Here is a 16,064-nt window from a genome sequence, read left to right on the forward strand (position 1 = left end):
CCCTCCTGTCGTCTCCTTTCCCCCACCCAAGCCTTATTTACTTCCCCTCGTCCCTATCCCCCTCTCCTATGGCTCGAGGGGTGGTTTCCCAACAATCCTCTCGGTCGCATTCGAGTCCCAGCCGAGACCGCGACGCATTCGGTTCCCGATCGCCGGTCTAACGGCACAACGTGTTAGCTCTGCTCGTGATTCCATCGAACAATTCGGACCACGCGCCTGTCTTTTAATCGGTTCGTTCGATTTGGCCGGTGGTTCGCGATGACTCGTTCATTCGTCGGTCGATCGTCGACGTTGAAACGTTGTGCCTGGTTTTGTGAACGCTTTTCGCTTCGGATGGATCCTCGACTTTGACGCGACCGAGTGACGAAATACGTAGCGCGTTGTTGTCTGCGTTCGAAAGCGAGTCGACGACGCAATGCTTCGAGGGTGTTTACAGCCGCGTGTGATGGGGCAGATGGTGCGACCGATGTTGGATCTTGCATACAGGGAGGCTTCTGGCTTCTCTATTGCTCACGTTTATTTAGCTAGCGTTGCATTTATTTCGAGGATGATATTGGAACATCATTTTTGAAATTCAACGTGATATTTTTGTGGGAAAGTTCGTGCCAATATGGACATCTTTCGAACACCAGTTTCGTGAGTGTTGTATAACAATATACATACAGGTTAGTTGGAATTTTCCCAAGCTTTCACTTACTTCTATCTACTTGCTTTTCTTTGGATTTATTTTTAAGCTTGATTCAACAAATTTATTCTTGCAGTAAATTAATTTTTACATTTTGATATTTCTCGTACTTTCTTGTACTTATATCACGCCATGTATTATCATGTATACGAAATAACCCGCGATTAGAGTAAATAGATTCGGACATTAAGAGGTTAAACGAGAATCTCGAGTATACGTGAACCCTTTACGAGGTAGCCTAAATATATCGCGTGTAATTTCTATTCATGAAGGAATAAAATACTTTACTTACTAGTTTAGCACGATATATCACTATATTATAATAAAATAGTTGAATTACGATACAGGAATTTAAGAGAATCTTACATCATGGATACATTATCATCATAGATTAATGATAATTGTTTCGAGGTACGTCTTTATTATCCGTTGAGTGATTTATTAATGGGAACCTCGATCGAACGATAAGCTTTCTATTTGCAATTCGTAACTGGAACAGGCCATATCTCTTTTTCAGTTGAAAATAGGAAAAAGTGACGGCAAAAAAAAGTTGAATGGTTTAACGAGGTCTAACTTTCTATAATCGTACTTTTTTCACTAGTCCAGCGGTGCAGCTGCAAAGTGCAATTGCATTCGCTCTAACAGAACCATGCCACTTTTTGCATAAATCGATTGCCTTTATCATCCGATGTTTCAAATTCTTCTTCCCAACTTTTCTTTTCTTTTTAAAAGAAAGACGGAGATAAAAAGCGGGACATCGATTATCAGATCTTTTTACAAATGAAATATTTTATTATTTCTTTTAAAAACACGTTAATCCAATAAAATACACGATATTATTAGAATACGTCGAAGATAGAGGAATTAGAAAGACCGAAGTCGATGGATGGTACGATACCAAATGTGTTGAAGTACTGTTTGTTGCATCGTTCATTGTTCGTCATACTTGTATACGAAGACGCATAGTCATAGTTCGTGCTGGTCACATGGTACGAAACGTATTCAATCTTGCGGAAGAACATTGTGAAAAAAGATAGATAACGAAAGTTCCGTAGTTGCAACATCTCGTAAAGCATTTAGATTTTTGCACTTTTTCTAGATTACATAATTATATTTCTTAATTACATCTATACAACAACATTAAGTTATTTTGAAATACGTATGTATGCCGTTTGTAACGAAAGTTAAGGCGTCGATTATATTTCAGATCTTGTTTTACTATTTTACTTCTTTTTTGCTATATTCAAAGCCTATCCCAGTTACACTTACTTACTCTCACTTGAATGCATAGATGAAATTTAAAAGATGAATATGTGATACTCGATAGAGTCCAAGGTAGTGGATTAAAATTTGGGTACATAATTATATAGAAGAGATATTAATGATCTTCGGATGTGTCGTTAAGTTCAACATTCTTCAAGGTATCGAAGATATTCGTAAAAATACCTACTTTTGCTATTCTTTATCTTGGTGTAGATTAGGTTGGATTAGGTTTATCTACGAATGATATTATAGGTATGTTGATGTTGCGATGGGTTCATACGTCTCATCTTTCGATTTGGAACCACAGGGAGATAAGAAAGGAACTCAGCTTAGCTATGCAAGAGCTACGAATATACATACGCATACGTATAATATCATCATGTCCGTACATAAAGGTAATCCGAAGCTAACTCACATTAAGATAAAAAGTAGCAAAATTACGAATATCTGGGAAACTAAAGCCGAGTCGCGGTTATACGTATAGAAGAAAAGTTGTTTTTGAAAATATATTTGAAAATCATTGGAATGGGCGAGCAGTACCCTCTTCTATATAATTACCCCAAATGTAAGTTATTACGTATTATTATCATCAAACGTAGTCTACCGTTTGATTAGAATCGACCGAATAGATTTGCTTACTAATTACGCAAACATATTCTATAAACGTTTCCGGCACGATATCGAAACGATCTCAGCGAATGTTTGTTCCGGGTTATCAGACTCGTAAATAATCGGTTCTCCATTGGAAGAAACGCGCGTTGTAATTTAACACAGAACGAGACAATCTTTCCATTTGCGTGCCTTGCAAAGAGTTCCCCGTTTTTCGATCGTCCGCTTTATTCAAGTCGATCGTTGATCGAGACTTCGTTAGGACGATGACAGCGATAAATACGCGAGTGACGTACACGAATCGAACGATGATTATATTTAACAGGCGGTTGTCATCGCGGGACGCGTGGAATTGAATCGAATATTACAAAGATCCGCCCGATAGAGATCGAATTGCTCTTTTAACCCTCCGCTCTCTCTCTCTCTCTCTCTCTCTTTTTTTCCTTTTCCATCGTTTTAGCGAACGTGCCAGAATTTCCAGGTGGTTTTTCACGATAGTGTGTGTGTGTGAGAGAGAGAGAGAGGGAGGGAGAGATAAAGAGGACACAGCGGAGAATAGACGTAAATCCGTGCTGCAGCTTCGCAGGGATAGTTAATTATCTTTACACGAGGAGCCTGCACCGAAAACGAAGACAGTCAACGTCCACGTCAGCCGACATTCCACGATCCTGGGTATCAGAGGAGTAGCCCAATTTCCAATTAGATACCTTGGATGCTGTGTAGTTGCTACTGCTGCGCCATTCGCGAAATTCAGTCGCACCGATCGTCGAGGTAGATAACCGGGATTCTTGATCATCCGTGACACATGGATGCCTCGTGGCTGGGAACCTTCACGTGCTTTGGTTGGCAAGGGAAACAGGCTTTGGAAAGAACGTCGATAGACTCGTTACTATCTAAATCTACGTTATACACAAAAATTTATTCGTAATAACTAATAATTATCAATTCTATCTGACTGACTGCTTAATAGCATTTCTAACTGTAACATTGCGAAGCGTTAGTCTTGGAAGGGTTAATGGGTAAAATTGGTTACATATAGAATCGAATTTAAGCGAAAGGGTTGAACTTCCCTTTGAGGGAGCGAAAGGACAATGAAGTTGAATATTCGCTGTTAACGTAACGAAGTTAAATTGATACGTAATGCGACGATTAAAGTATATGCCACGTTGCATTTGAATTGCTGTAATCTGAAAATAAATTTCGCTTTGATCTCGTTCATTTATACGAATACATCTGTAAATAGCTAAAAAATGTTAATCTTGACTAAATACCGGAATTTGCTTTTTTCGAGCGTCGGTCAAACGTGTAATTTATTACTGTGTGTTATTTGCAAACATCATCTAACCATTTTTTAAATATTAAGCAAGATTTGGACAACGTTTATTTGAAAATCGGGAAATAACTGGAATCATTCGTATTCGGAATGATTTAGTTATTTATATTTTCGCGAGTTTATTTTAATTCATCTTTCTTTCTGTTAGTATTTTTAACGATGGTAAGTACCTGCCGCTTTGCCTAAAGTTAGGCTTCCATTCGACGTTAGAAAGAGGAAATGAAAAAAATGAAAGTAAGAGGTCGATGAGAATTTTAGCCGACGAAAGAGTTGGGGAGAGAAAGAAGTTAGTCCAACCGTTTCAAAGACGTCTGAAAGTTTCTAAAAAAAAAAAAAAAAAGAAACAGTAGGGCGTCGGTTTTCCCCGGGGTGTAAGTTAATAAGTCATTCGAACAGCTCGTAACAGAGTTGGTAGTTACGGTCGAGGTCGTTCTTTACCAACTCCTGACGGGACGTGCAAAGGAAAACTATGCCATTGGACATTGTTGCGGAATCAATATTTGCCCAGATGAAATTGTCTCGATATTGCGCTGATGGATTATTTGTAGAAGTACAACGCCGCTATTAATAAAATACAGCAAGAAATAAAATAAACTTTAAAAGTACATCGGTATGTGAATTTCGAGTTACAGACATATAATTGAAATACAGAAATCTCTCCTACGTTCGTCATACTTGTGATACACTACTCTGTATGTGTTATACTTGTGTGTTCGTCATACACTACTCAAAATCGCTGCAGAAATTTTCCAAACGCCTCGAAAAGCTTCCGAAACAATTTCGAAGCTGAACAAGAATCTTGCATAAATTGATTCGATGTCAGTGTGCCGCTGGTCGCGTCACGAAACGTTGCGACGGGCGCCGAGGACGCGATAAAAGGGGATGGTGTGAACCACGTGGCTCGATAGGTGACACGAGGGTGGCACTGGGTGGGATAGCTTTGGAAAAAGACGAAGCTCACGAAGTGACGATGGAGTTAAAAAAGCTGACGATGCTTGGTTGCGACGCTCGAAGATGGGCGAAAATAGAGCGTTGCAAGTAGAACGCGGTGTCGATCGAAAGTAAATGGCCGTAAGTGGTTGCGCAATCTCGATGGTTTTTGATCGAGGAGAAAAGCGAAACAATCTTCCTTGTTTCTTCCGCGAACTTCCGCGGGTGGCGGAACTGCACTTTCCGTTACTCGGTTTTGCGCTTCGTGTCGCGACATCGTTCCTCGTTTCTTGGTTTCGCATCGATATCGCTTTTCACGTGTTTGGAGGTCCGCTTTGATACATGCCTAATAGATTCAGAGCTTTTCACTGTGAAAATTATTCCACGAATTTTGGTAGAGGTTTTACTCGATTTTTCCCATGTACGTCGGCTGATCGAACGTTGATATTATTAAATTCATCGATGGTGGATGCAGGAAATAAATTGTACGAAATAAATTGTCGTGTTTTTGTATCGATAGAGATAGAAATTAACGAAGTTTCGCAGATTATGCACATCGTTATGTGAGCTATGAGAATCAAAGGCTTATACATCGCTGTAGTACCCCCCATGGATCCCAGCCAATACCGCGTACAGCCGAGGCGAGTGAGTTCGGCTAAGAGCACTTTGCTGAAGTTCCCCGTGCTAGTTAGTGCTAAACAGAGGGAGAACATTGACTCTATATTAGTTTTTGATCCACCCGAAATTAGTAGCAATTCCCATCTAACCTTGCCGATCGATATATACTTATCAATCTTATTCGATCTTATTTTATTCTACTCGCAAAAGATTTGCGTAATTTCGCATTTATCGAACAAATCCACTTACGTTCTAAACTCGTCGATACAAAAATACACCACGTAAACGATCGAAAAATTATCGAAAAATTATTGAAATCCAAACTTACTGTCGTCCACGTTCATCGATTAACTAACTGGTCATCGTTCCGAAATATATGAACGTATCCTGTTAGTCGCTTCGAATAAAGTCAACGAACAAAAGTCGAGCTTAAACAAGCGAAGTTAAGCGAAAGATTATTTTTCATGCTCGTTGTATCAACAGCGGGGTACCACGTGATTGGCACGTATGCCAGCATCCATTAGGAGCACCGAACCCCTGATTACCGAATCTCGTAGAGCGTGCATAATCGTGTCTTCGTTACCTCGTAGCAATCGACGGACCCTCAATTAGTTGCCGTCAGGCGTCATCACCGTGGAAAGACACTGACGTCTAAATTTAGAGACTGCGATCGATCCACTTTCGGTTAACACGCCGATCGTATTGCTTCCTATTTATTTTCTCCTTGTTTTCCCTTCCCTCTTGATCGTTGTCAGCCTCGTCGATACCCAATCGCCACCCATATCGAGCTTATGAGCTTTCTGCGCTAACGGACCCGTTTAGTCATTCGAAAGCCAGTCGTTGCTCCGATTGACTTACAATTCCATCGGAGTTTCATTATTATCATTGCACACGGTATTGGAATCTTTGCTAATTCCTAATAGATCGCTAGCGTTTCTGTTCACTTACAGACAAAAATTCCACCGACCTACTCCTTAAACGACGAAACGACGCGTTTCAGCCTATGAGGGATTTTTTGCAAGCTGGCTGTAAAATATTCATTCGTAAGGTGGTTTGGGTAGAACCGTGACCGTTTCACACGGTCTACTTAAAAGTCTTGAAGCTCGCTTGGTAGAATTTTTGGGTTATATACCAACGCTAAAAGTGTGCACAACAATATGCAGAAAGTTTGGAAGCTTCAAAAGTAGATATTCGCTTGATATATGTATGTATTACCGTGTTACAGATTTTTAGAGCGTGGAAGATTCCTTTTTCTATGTGCTTAATGTACAAAGAAATTCAGACACACGTAAAATAACACGCGTAATAGCTTTTGATACGAAGGTCGAAACGTTCAAAGAACGATTCGAACGACGTCGGAGCGCATCGCAGTTGCATAGTTGCACTCGTACGGTTGACCTAATTACAGGTAATGAGGTCGTTCCTCTAAATACATTCCATGGAAATTGGAAAGTGACGTATCGCGGTCGAGCGAGTAACTTTGTAAACGACGAATCAGATCTGTCGCAAAATTTCGATTATTTCATATAGATGTATCGTTCGATCTCTCTCCCCTTTTGAGCCAAAAAACACTCGATCGAGAAAGAACGAGATTCTTAAATAATTCAGAGACCAATTTTCATCGATTTGAGAAACATTCAGCGAAATATCCTGCTTGTTCTTACTTACGACTCTCATGAATACCGAACGACTGAATTCGTTTAAAGATAACGTTAAACGAAATTATTAGTCAAGCAATTGTACAGTATCATTGCATACATTATCGAGCGGCTGTTTTAAAGCGAACTCGAGACAAAGTTTCGTGCAAACTTATCAAAGCAGATTATCAAAGCAGATTCGTTGCTGGCGTAGTACCGACAGTTTATTCGTCGCTCGAATCATTTTTAACCACCCACTTTTAAATTATAACAACTACCACTTCGTTTACTTTTTACAATCTCCAACAACGTTTATTCATTTACGTTTAATAATAATAACTTCGGTACAATTCATCCTCCAGTTTACCTGGAAAATGATCTTACGGTAGATTTTGCGTTATTGAATTTAGTTAGTTGTTCCTTTCTTTTTAATATAAATGCGTAAAATTATTCAAAGTCGTTCTTTAGTGAATTTTTAACACGAACTCGGAGTTGAATTCCTTGGCGATAATTTGATTCCATTTACAACGGTTAACGGACTAGAGAAGTAGCTATAAAACAAGATCATGTTCCGAGTTCTGAGATATCGTTGAATAAAGAGGCGCTGAGAATTATAATATCTCCTTGGAAATGTTTTCCACTTTGATGTTAATTGCAGCCGTTGTCGTGAATTTGAACACGTCCTTCTTTTTGCTTACGTTAAAACTAATCGTATCTAACTATATGAAAACGCGTAAAAATCGAAAACGATAAAATTGGACGAAAGCAGAGGTTCGAGATAGTGGCACGGACGAATGTGAAAATAATGTAACGGAATGGAAGAAAAATAAGGATAGAATGAAAGTGGGAGAAGAGGGAAGAGCCAGAGAAATAAAAATACCGATGAGAGATTTGCATGCGAAAGAGTAATATAGAAATTGGAAAAAACGTAGAGCCAAAAAGGGTCGGTAATAAAACGGCAATAGTAGTGACAAAGAAGAAACTAGCAAGCAGGGAAGCGAGGATAATAAGAGGAGATAAAGCATGAAAGAGAAACGAATCAAAAAGTGAAAAAGGAACGAGAGCACCGTTGAAAGCCGATAAAGAGATAACAAAGAAAGCGCTGCGCCGAGAATAGTAGAAAACGAGACACCGGAGAGACAATAACGCCAACGATCTAACTAAAACCGAGGAAAAAGGTAGAGGAAGAAATAAAGATAAGAAACAAAGGAGCAAATAAGAAAGCAAAGAAAAAGAAACGAAATAAGACGGCAAGAACGGAAAATTAGATTCACGGGAAAGAGGAAAGAAATGACGAAACGGGAAAGAAGAGGAAGAATGTATAAAAGTTGTACAGTGATAGGTGTAAAGACAGAAATACGGTAACCGAGGAGGAAAAGAGTAAACAAGAGAGGCCGATGTACAGTGGCGAAGTAAGGAAAATGGAGAAGAGAAAATGAAAAGAGAGAGGAACAGGGAGACGAGGATCGAGGGGATGGACTCGTAAGAAGGGATGGTCTGGGGTGGTTGTGCTTGAGTTTGACACAGTCAGAGACCGGCGTTGCCTGGCAACCTCTAAGGGTGGAAGTTCACATTGGCGTAGGGTGTACTTGCAACGAATTTATGCGCATGGACCACCCCCCTGCTCTGCCATCGAGACGGATATAAAAAAAAGGAGTCGAGTAAACGAACGAAACAGCCTGTAATTGGCGGCCTCTGCTCGTTTAGATCCTGATAATATACCGTGTGTCGTGATAGTCTACGGACAATGCATTCTTCTCTCGGAAATTCTCGATTCACAGTTCTAAACAGAATATCGGAATTTCTCGTTTCTTTTATAACCTTTGAATCTTTGAGATTTTCGTATCTTACGTCTAGGGTGTACTTTCGGAAGATTTTTAGAAAAATGTCTCTCTTCTTAGGAAGTCGATGCGATCAATGTAGGAAATCGATAGCTTTATCTTTATTCTTCCATAAAATGATATCAGAATATGCAGAATGTCCCTTCTTGCTGTTAAATTCCTAGATCTATTAGTTTTTGTTAGTAGAGTTCTCGGTCTGCAGGAAGTAGCCTTACGTGTTCCCTCTTGGGCCCAACTATTTCATCATGAACGGAACTTCGTAATTAATCAACTTTCCAATTAACATAACCAAGGCTGTCGACGGTCTTTTCATTCTCGCGTGAAATATTTTTCACAGGGGCACAGAAATTTTCTTTCAGTCGAGAATGCAATTTTCAACAAAATGGAATTTTACATTACGAAATTTCCACTAAAAGACATTGAGACATAAAATGTAGACAATTTTTATTCATTTTTTAATCTATTTATTTCAACGTTTCTGACAATTAAATTGGACGATTAAAAGGATTCTCAGCAAGGAGCGTAAAGTATCGAAGTCTGTTTCATCAATGTGATTTATTCGACAAATGTACGGGGATTATTGGTAATTTGTTGATGCAAAGAGAGCATGGCGGGTGGTATTTCTCTCCATGGGGAGTAGATGAGAAAGATTCGTATCCTCGGATCGATTTAATTAGCCCAGAGCCGGTGACAATTTATTTTTATTAGCCGAATACCGTGACGTGGGGTGGGTTCTACGCCCGTGCTGGATCCCACACTGCACCCTGTGGCAAATTCTATGGCAAATGTACCATACCTCGGTAGATCAATATATAGACAGAAGTCCCACGGTTGCTTCCTCTTTCATACGATAGCGGGACATTTTTAATCCGTTGCTATGTTAGGTTTCCCAGAAAACCGATACAAAACGATGGAACGCACAGCTTAAAAATTTCCCTCTCTCTCTCTCTTCTTACCTTTTTTTTATTCAGCAATCAGCTGCAAAAGATAATTTTCGATATTCGTAAATATAAATACTCTTTCGATCGATCGACATCGTCGAATGTAAGTAGGTAATTAAACGGTAATATCCCAGTCAAGAGTTATTTTATTTTTATCGTAATTTTATATATTTAGCTGTTTCATTTCCAACAGAAATAGAGAATTTAACGATTTCTTGAAGCAATTATAAAGCGAAGGATTAAATTACTCTTCGTAAATCGATCTAGTTGTACATCCAAATAGTTTCATCATTCGCGATTAGTACATTGGAACTCTTTGGCGTAAAAAGGGGAAATTAACGAGAGAGAGAGAGAGAGAAAATATTCGCGTACAACAAGCAAGAACTATCCGTTGTTTTATGATAATGTGCAATTACGCGAATGGTTAGAACGGTGACCCGCGAGCAAGCACAATGCTCGCCCTCTTGCAACTTGTTGCACTTGATTCAGTAAACTAGAAATCGCATATTCCCGTAGTACTTTATGTTCTTCGTAATACCGTGAATCGTTCGACGATCAAGCGCTGCATGTTTCTTGTTTAATACTAGCTCCAGTAATTGCGAACGAACACGATAGACCTGCATCTACCGGATCAACGTACTTTATTTTTCAACGTTAACCGTATCGTTAAAACTACAAAAACTCGACAGAACGACGAATTCTTTTCATTTTACAATTGAATTGAAATTGTAACCGATATAAGAAGATTTCCAACGGGGCTAAAAATGGCATTTCTGTTTATTTCGAGCGAACGATTTGCGTCGTTTATCGTTTGAATAATTTTGTTTTGGTGTTAGTCTTCCCTAAATTGTTCTAATCGCTGCAACAGGTTATATATTCGAAGAAAATAAAGAGAAAATAGTAAAAGATAGAAATCATGCTAATTAATCGACTTTATTTTTGTGTTTCAGTCGTGTGATTCCGGTGGTTTTCGTGCACACAGATCATCCCAGGCAGCCGCAATGGCCACCCTATCCTTGCGTATCTCCATCCCGGAGAAAAACGCCACGAAGATGATGCAATTCGACCCGAGCACATCCATTTACGACGCTTGCCGTATTATCAGAGAGAAACTCGCTGAAGCGGGTAACATGGGCCAACGTAAGCTCCTACTTGCACCTGCAATATCCTACGATGATCCTACTAACGAACAAACGAATTTGCATTTATCTCTACCCTTCTGTCCCCTTTATTTTTCCGACGATATTCTTTACGTATGAATGTTAGCGTTAACGACAAAATTGCTGACTAAGAAAAACGATTTTATCAAGTTAGTCGCGTTGAAGATTCTGTCTTTTCCATACAAAACAGCCCTTGCAATTCTACTTCGCTGTCTCGGTCACTCGTCGCGAGAAACTGCTCCTACAACTCTCAAACTTTGCCAAAAAATAAAATACCTAACCCACTAAACCGCCAACTTCTTAATCTCTATTAGCCAGTTCGAGGCACAAACTCACGAAAATCCTCCCGGAATCCCTAGCAAATAGTCGAGCAACTATTCTAAATAGAAAGAAAGGAAAAGTCAATAACGAAGAGAAAAAGCTCGTCTAAAAGCTAACGAGTCCAGGAGAATTCCATGCATAACCGTGTAGCACGATGATAATGACCGCGCGTTTTCCTCTTGCATCGACAGCCAAGGACTACGGATTATTCCTTGCCGACGAGGACGTGAAGAAGGGGGTTTGGCTAGAGCCGGGCCGGAATCTCGATTATTACATTCTGAGGAACGGCGATCTTCTCGAGTACCGGCGTAAACTGCGGACCCTTCGAGTGCGCATGTTGGATGGAACGCTGAAGACGTTGTTGGTGGATGACAGTCAGCCCGTCGCCAATCTCATGGTAGTAATTTGTACGAAGATAGGCATCACGAACCACGATGAGTACTCGTTGGTGCGCGAACTGGCCGACGAGGAGACTGAGAACCAGAAGCCGGGCAATTTCGGCACCCTCACGCTCAAGAGGAGAAAAGAGGAGAAAGGCGAGCGGGACGCGAAGATGGATCAGTTAAGGAAGAAGCTTAAAACCGACGACGAAGGTGAGCAGCGAGCCTTGATCTAGCCGCGATAAAAATTCGGACTTATTAAACTTACGGAAACGAGGAATTTAATGTTTGTGGAGAAATACGTGGAAAGAAAGTGTTGTACGAGCGAGCGGCTATTTCGTTGTTATCAAAGTCTTTTTTAATAGTAGAACCTTTTTCTTTATCCTACTTTAATGGTGATATAGACTTGCAATCTTAGTTTGATTCTCGCATACATTTGAAAAATATAATCTTCGCGCAAGGAGAATTAAGGCTACAGATATATATATTCCTTTTTTTATAAAGATTTTCAATCAATCGTATGCGTACAAATCATAGATTTTCATGGCGCGATGAAATGTCATTTTGTTCTTCCAGTAAACTGGATAGATCCTAGTAAAACTTTACGAGAGCAAGGAATAGACGAGTCAGAAACGGTGCTGCTGCGGAGAAAGTTTTTCTTCTCGGATCAAAATATCGACAGTCGAGATCCGGTGCAATTATCTCTTTTGTACGTTCAAGCAAGAGACGCAATTCTAGATGGCACGCATCCGGTTACTCAGGAAAAAGCTTGTATTTTCGCTGGAATACAATGCCAGATCCAGTTCGGTGATCACAAGGAAGACAAGCACAAGCCAGGCTTTCTCGAGTAAGCTTTTTCAGATAAGAAATATTGATTTCTTCCGTATCTACTTATTGCGATATTATTAACAATAATTGTACAAGAAATCAGATGCAATTACGATAAGAACATCGGTACAGTAAACAACGCGAGAAGATTCAAAATTGCAAAGATGAATTTTTCTTTTTCTTCCTTTAAATAAATGACATTTTTGAGCATTTTTTGTTCAATCTGTGAACGATGATACTCGAAGAAATAATATCTCGCGCCTGTTCAACGATCTATTACTTCATTCGTGTAAAAGGTTACAAAAACTTTGTAAAAGATCCTTCGAAATAATACCTAATCAAGATTTTTCAATCTGATCCCGTAGCCTCAAGGAATTTTTACCGCAGTCCTACTTGAAGGTGAAGGGTATCGAGAAGAAAATTTTTGCAGAGCACAAGAAGCACATCGGTCTGTCAGAACTGGACGCCAAAGTGTTGTATACGAAAACGGCAAGATCTTTGAGCACTTACGGCGTCACGTTCTTCTTAGTGAAAGAGAAAATGAAGGGAAAGAACAAGTTGGTGCCTCGTTTGCTCGGCGTCACCAAAGACTCCGTCTTGCGACTCGATGAAAAAACGAAAGAAATCTTAAAAACCTGGCCGTTGACTACCGTCCGACGTTGGGGAGCCTCTCCGAACACGTTTACGCTCGACTTTGGCGATTATTCTGACCAATATTACAGCGTACAGACTACAGAAGCGGAACAGATACTTCAGCTAATCTCTGGCTATATCGATATCATTCTTAAGAAGCAAAAAGCTAAAGATCACTTTGGTATCGAAGGAGACGAAGGCTCAACGATGGTTGAAGATAGTGTATCGCCATTGAAGTAAGTATTACAACGTACGCATTAATTTTTTAGTGCAAATACTAATTCCGTTAAGTGAGACGACGATGGATTGTTTATTAGGGTAATTGTCGAAGCTGATAGGTCAAGGTTCACTTTGCCAATCTCGATCATCCAATATCGCTTATCGAATATCGATTTTTCGTAGCGAAGAGAGCCGCGGCGGTTTCTTTTTTTTTGTTATCGTGGATGACAAAACGATATTATGGAAGAGTTTTTGAACAAAAGGCAAAGAAGTTATACTAAAGCGAAAAATAGAGAGAAATATTTGAAGTAAATTTCCAGATTATGTGCGTTGGATGTGTATTGTTGCCAGTAAACACGCGGTTTGTTTTTACAGAGCAACGATCATGCAACACGAAACGAGCAACGTCGGCAAAGGAAACGTGGAAGCTGTGTCAGTTGCCATACCTGCGGTTATGAGAACCGGTGCAGACGGTAAGAATTTTCAGAAATTTTTCCTAATTTCGTGAACCTTGAAATCGGTGTCTTGTATCATTCCTAAACTTTAAAAAATATCGATACGCAATTCCGTTTTATCGTAGAAGCTGAGAGAAAAATATGTATCAAGATTTCATAAATAATTTTCAACGAATTAGAAACAAGACACTGTATTTTAGCGTGGATATTCAACGATTTATACGATGCCAAATAATATATCGTGCCTTGCGCGCTGCCCTAAGAAACGTGTCTGATTTTTGCTCCAAAGAAAATTATTTCTATTTGAAGTCAGTTGGTTATTTGGAAGCTGTAAAGAAGTAAATTTTATCGTACTATTTATCCAGCTATTTTCTATACATGAATAGATAGACCAACTATCGAAAAATGTACACGTGTCGTGTGGCTTCGATTAAACTCCGTCCTTCCCAAACTGTCAAAGCGGTGAGAAAAGATGCAGAAGCTCTAAAGGTCTTTGCACGATTGCCTCCTCGGTATTTTGCAATAATTTTGTATATATCTATACATTTTTCTATTTTTATTTAGTCATTCGTTATTCTTTGGATGATTTCCGTTTTGTATAATTGTTTTGTACATACCTATACATTTTTTAAAGGTCGCATTTTCACTTTTTTTAATCTTGGACCCTTTATTTCGTATGTACTAAACGAAATATCTGACGCTTATTCGTGAGAAATGCTCTTGCTTCGCAATTCATGGAGCAGATCTGTTTGCGTATTCAAGCTTCCCTATCGGACGATCAATCGATCCCGTGGATCGATCTCTGTAAATATCATTCGGATAGTTGCATGATACGGTTTGTAGGGGCTCGACCATATGGGACCGGGCACATGGGCGGTGCTCAATACACGACTGTCAGCGGCCAGGTGAACATCGCTCACGCTCCACCGATGGTAAGATTTATCAAAGGCATAAGCTCCTGCTCACGTTGAATTTTCAATGTTTCCTGACCGAAATTAATATATACTCTAGATTATTTTTGTCTATATCTCTCTATATAAATTTTCTGTAGAATAACACTGATCATTCGCTTGAGCGAGAGCTGTTGAACTGCTTTGTTATGGCATTAGTTAGTAGTACCATTATTGTATGGATCGCAGCGAATATCAACGGTATATTTAAGTTCAACATCAATATAATAAAACAATTTCGTTGCATACCGAAGCAATTCCGTAAAACTAATCGACGGTTAAATTTGTTTTCATGCTAGGCGCCTTCTATTGCGGACACAGAGTAGGTACTCGACGATAAAACTTTTTGTTATATATCATTGGCATTTAAGTAAATTTCTGTTACGTCATTTCAATTCTTAATTTCATTAAGTTTGATTTTCGTGACTAAAATATATTAAACTTCACCGAGATATAAAAGTATTTTACCCAGTCTATTGGTGAATTCTGTATCGTAAGAATTTTTATTCAGCATATGCATTCTTTATTTGTACACCTGTCACTGAGGAACGATTATTTAGTAGTAATCAATTTGAACGGGCAATTTGAAGGCGTGGAAAGATTCGCTGAGAAGACGGAACGCCTTCAAATCACCTCGATCGCGATACGTCGGTACAACACGCATCCGTCCGTTTATCCATCGACCGATTTTTAAGTTAATGTAAGTCTAACCGTAACCAGGTGCAACAAACCAAGGTCACATCCGTCCTGTCCGAACCACAACGTGCCTTACTGTCGACTATCACCGCTGGTCACGAGGTGATCCACATCGCGGAGACCGAGCTGTCCTGCAAGGCTCAGCTTCCAGAACTGGGCAACGATCCGGCCTCGTTGAAATGGATCGAACAGACGATCGATACGCACAAACAGAATGTTGGCTCTCAGATCGCGGCGATGAACGCCGCGACAGCTCAGGTGGTTACCTTGACTTCCGGTCCAGCCGACGACGTGGATCACACAGCGGTAGGTGCAGCTATCACAACGATCGCAACCAATCTGCCGGAGATGACGAAAGGCGTCAGAATGATCGCCGCCCTGATGGATGACGACTCTTCGGGAGACAAACTGCTGGATGCAGCGAGGAAGCTGTGCTCCGCCTTCTCCGACTTGCTCAAAGCCACCGAACCTGAAACTAAAGAGGTACGGCATCTTGGTATTCTTGTGGAAAATGCTGGGATATTCGTTTGGATTTCTTTGGTATTAGGAAAAGTGTATTGACTCG

General features: G+C 39.9%; 1 protein-coding gene across 9 annotated transcripts in view; it reads left to right on the forward strand.

The window, feature by feature from the left end:
- Rhea (Talin_middle and talin-RS domain-containing protein rhea) overlaps positions 1-16,064 on the forward strand; it is a 157,235-nt gene that overhangs the window by 26,899 nt on the left and 114,272 nt on the right. For 7 of the 9 annotated variants that reach the window (XR_011800809.1, XR_011800808.1, XR_011800807.1 and 4 more), the window contains 7 exons: positions 10,808-10,997; positions 11,530-11,931; positions 12,295-12,565; positions 12,912-13,415; positions 13,774-13,871; positions 14,697-14,785; positions 15,524-15,982. Coding sequence is in view for 2 of the 9 variants with exons in the window: in XM_072011347.1 (XP_071867448.1) it covers positions 10,859-10,997; positions 11,530-11,931; positions 12,295-12,565; positions 12,912-13,415; positions 13,774-13,871; positions 14,697-14,785; positions 15,524-15,982 (1,962 nt within the window). In the remaining 7 variants the exon portion in view is untranslated. Of the gene's footprint in view, positions 1-222; positions 666-10,807; positions 10,998-11,529; positions 11,932-12,294; positions 12,566-12,911; positions 13,416-13,773; positions 13,872-14,696; positions 14,786-15,102; positions 15,126-15,523; positions 15,983-16,064 lie in introns of those variants that run through there. The other 2 variants (XR_011800810.1, XR_011800813.1) reach the window with 2 other exon arrangements.

Source organism: Bombus fervidus, chromosome 10 (genome assembly GCF_041682495.2).
Source record: "Bombus fervidus isolate BK054 chromosome 10, iyBomFerv1, whole genome shotgun sequence".
In the NCBI taxonomy this organism is placed as follows: Eukaryota; Metazoa; Arthropoda; class Insecta; order Hymenoptera; family Apidae; genus Bombus; species Bombus fervidus.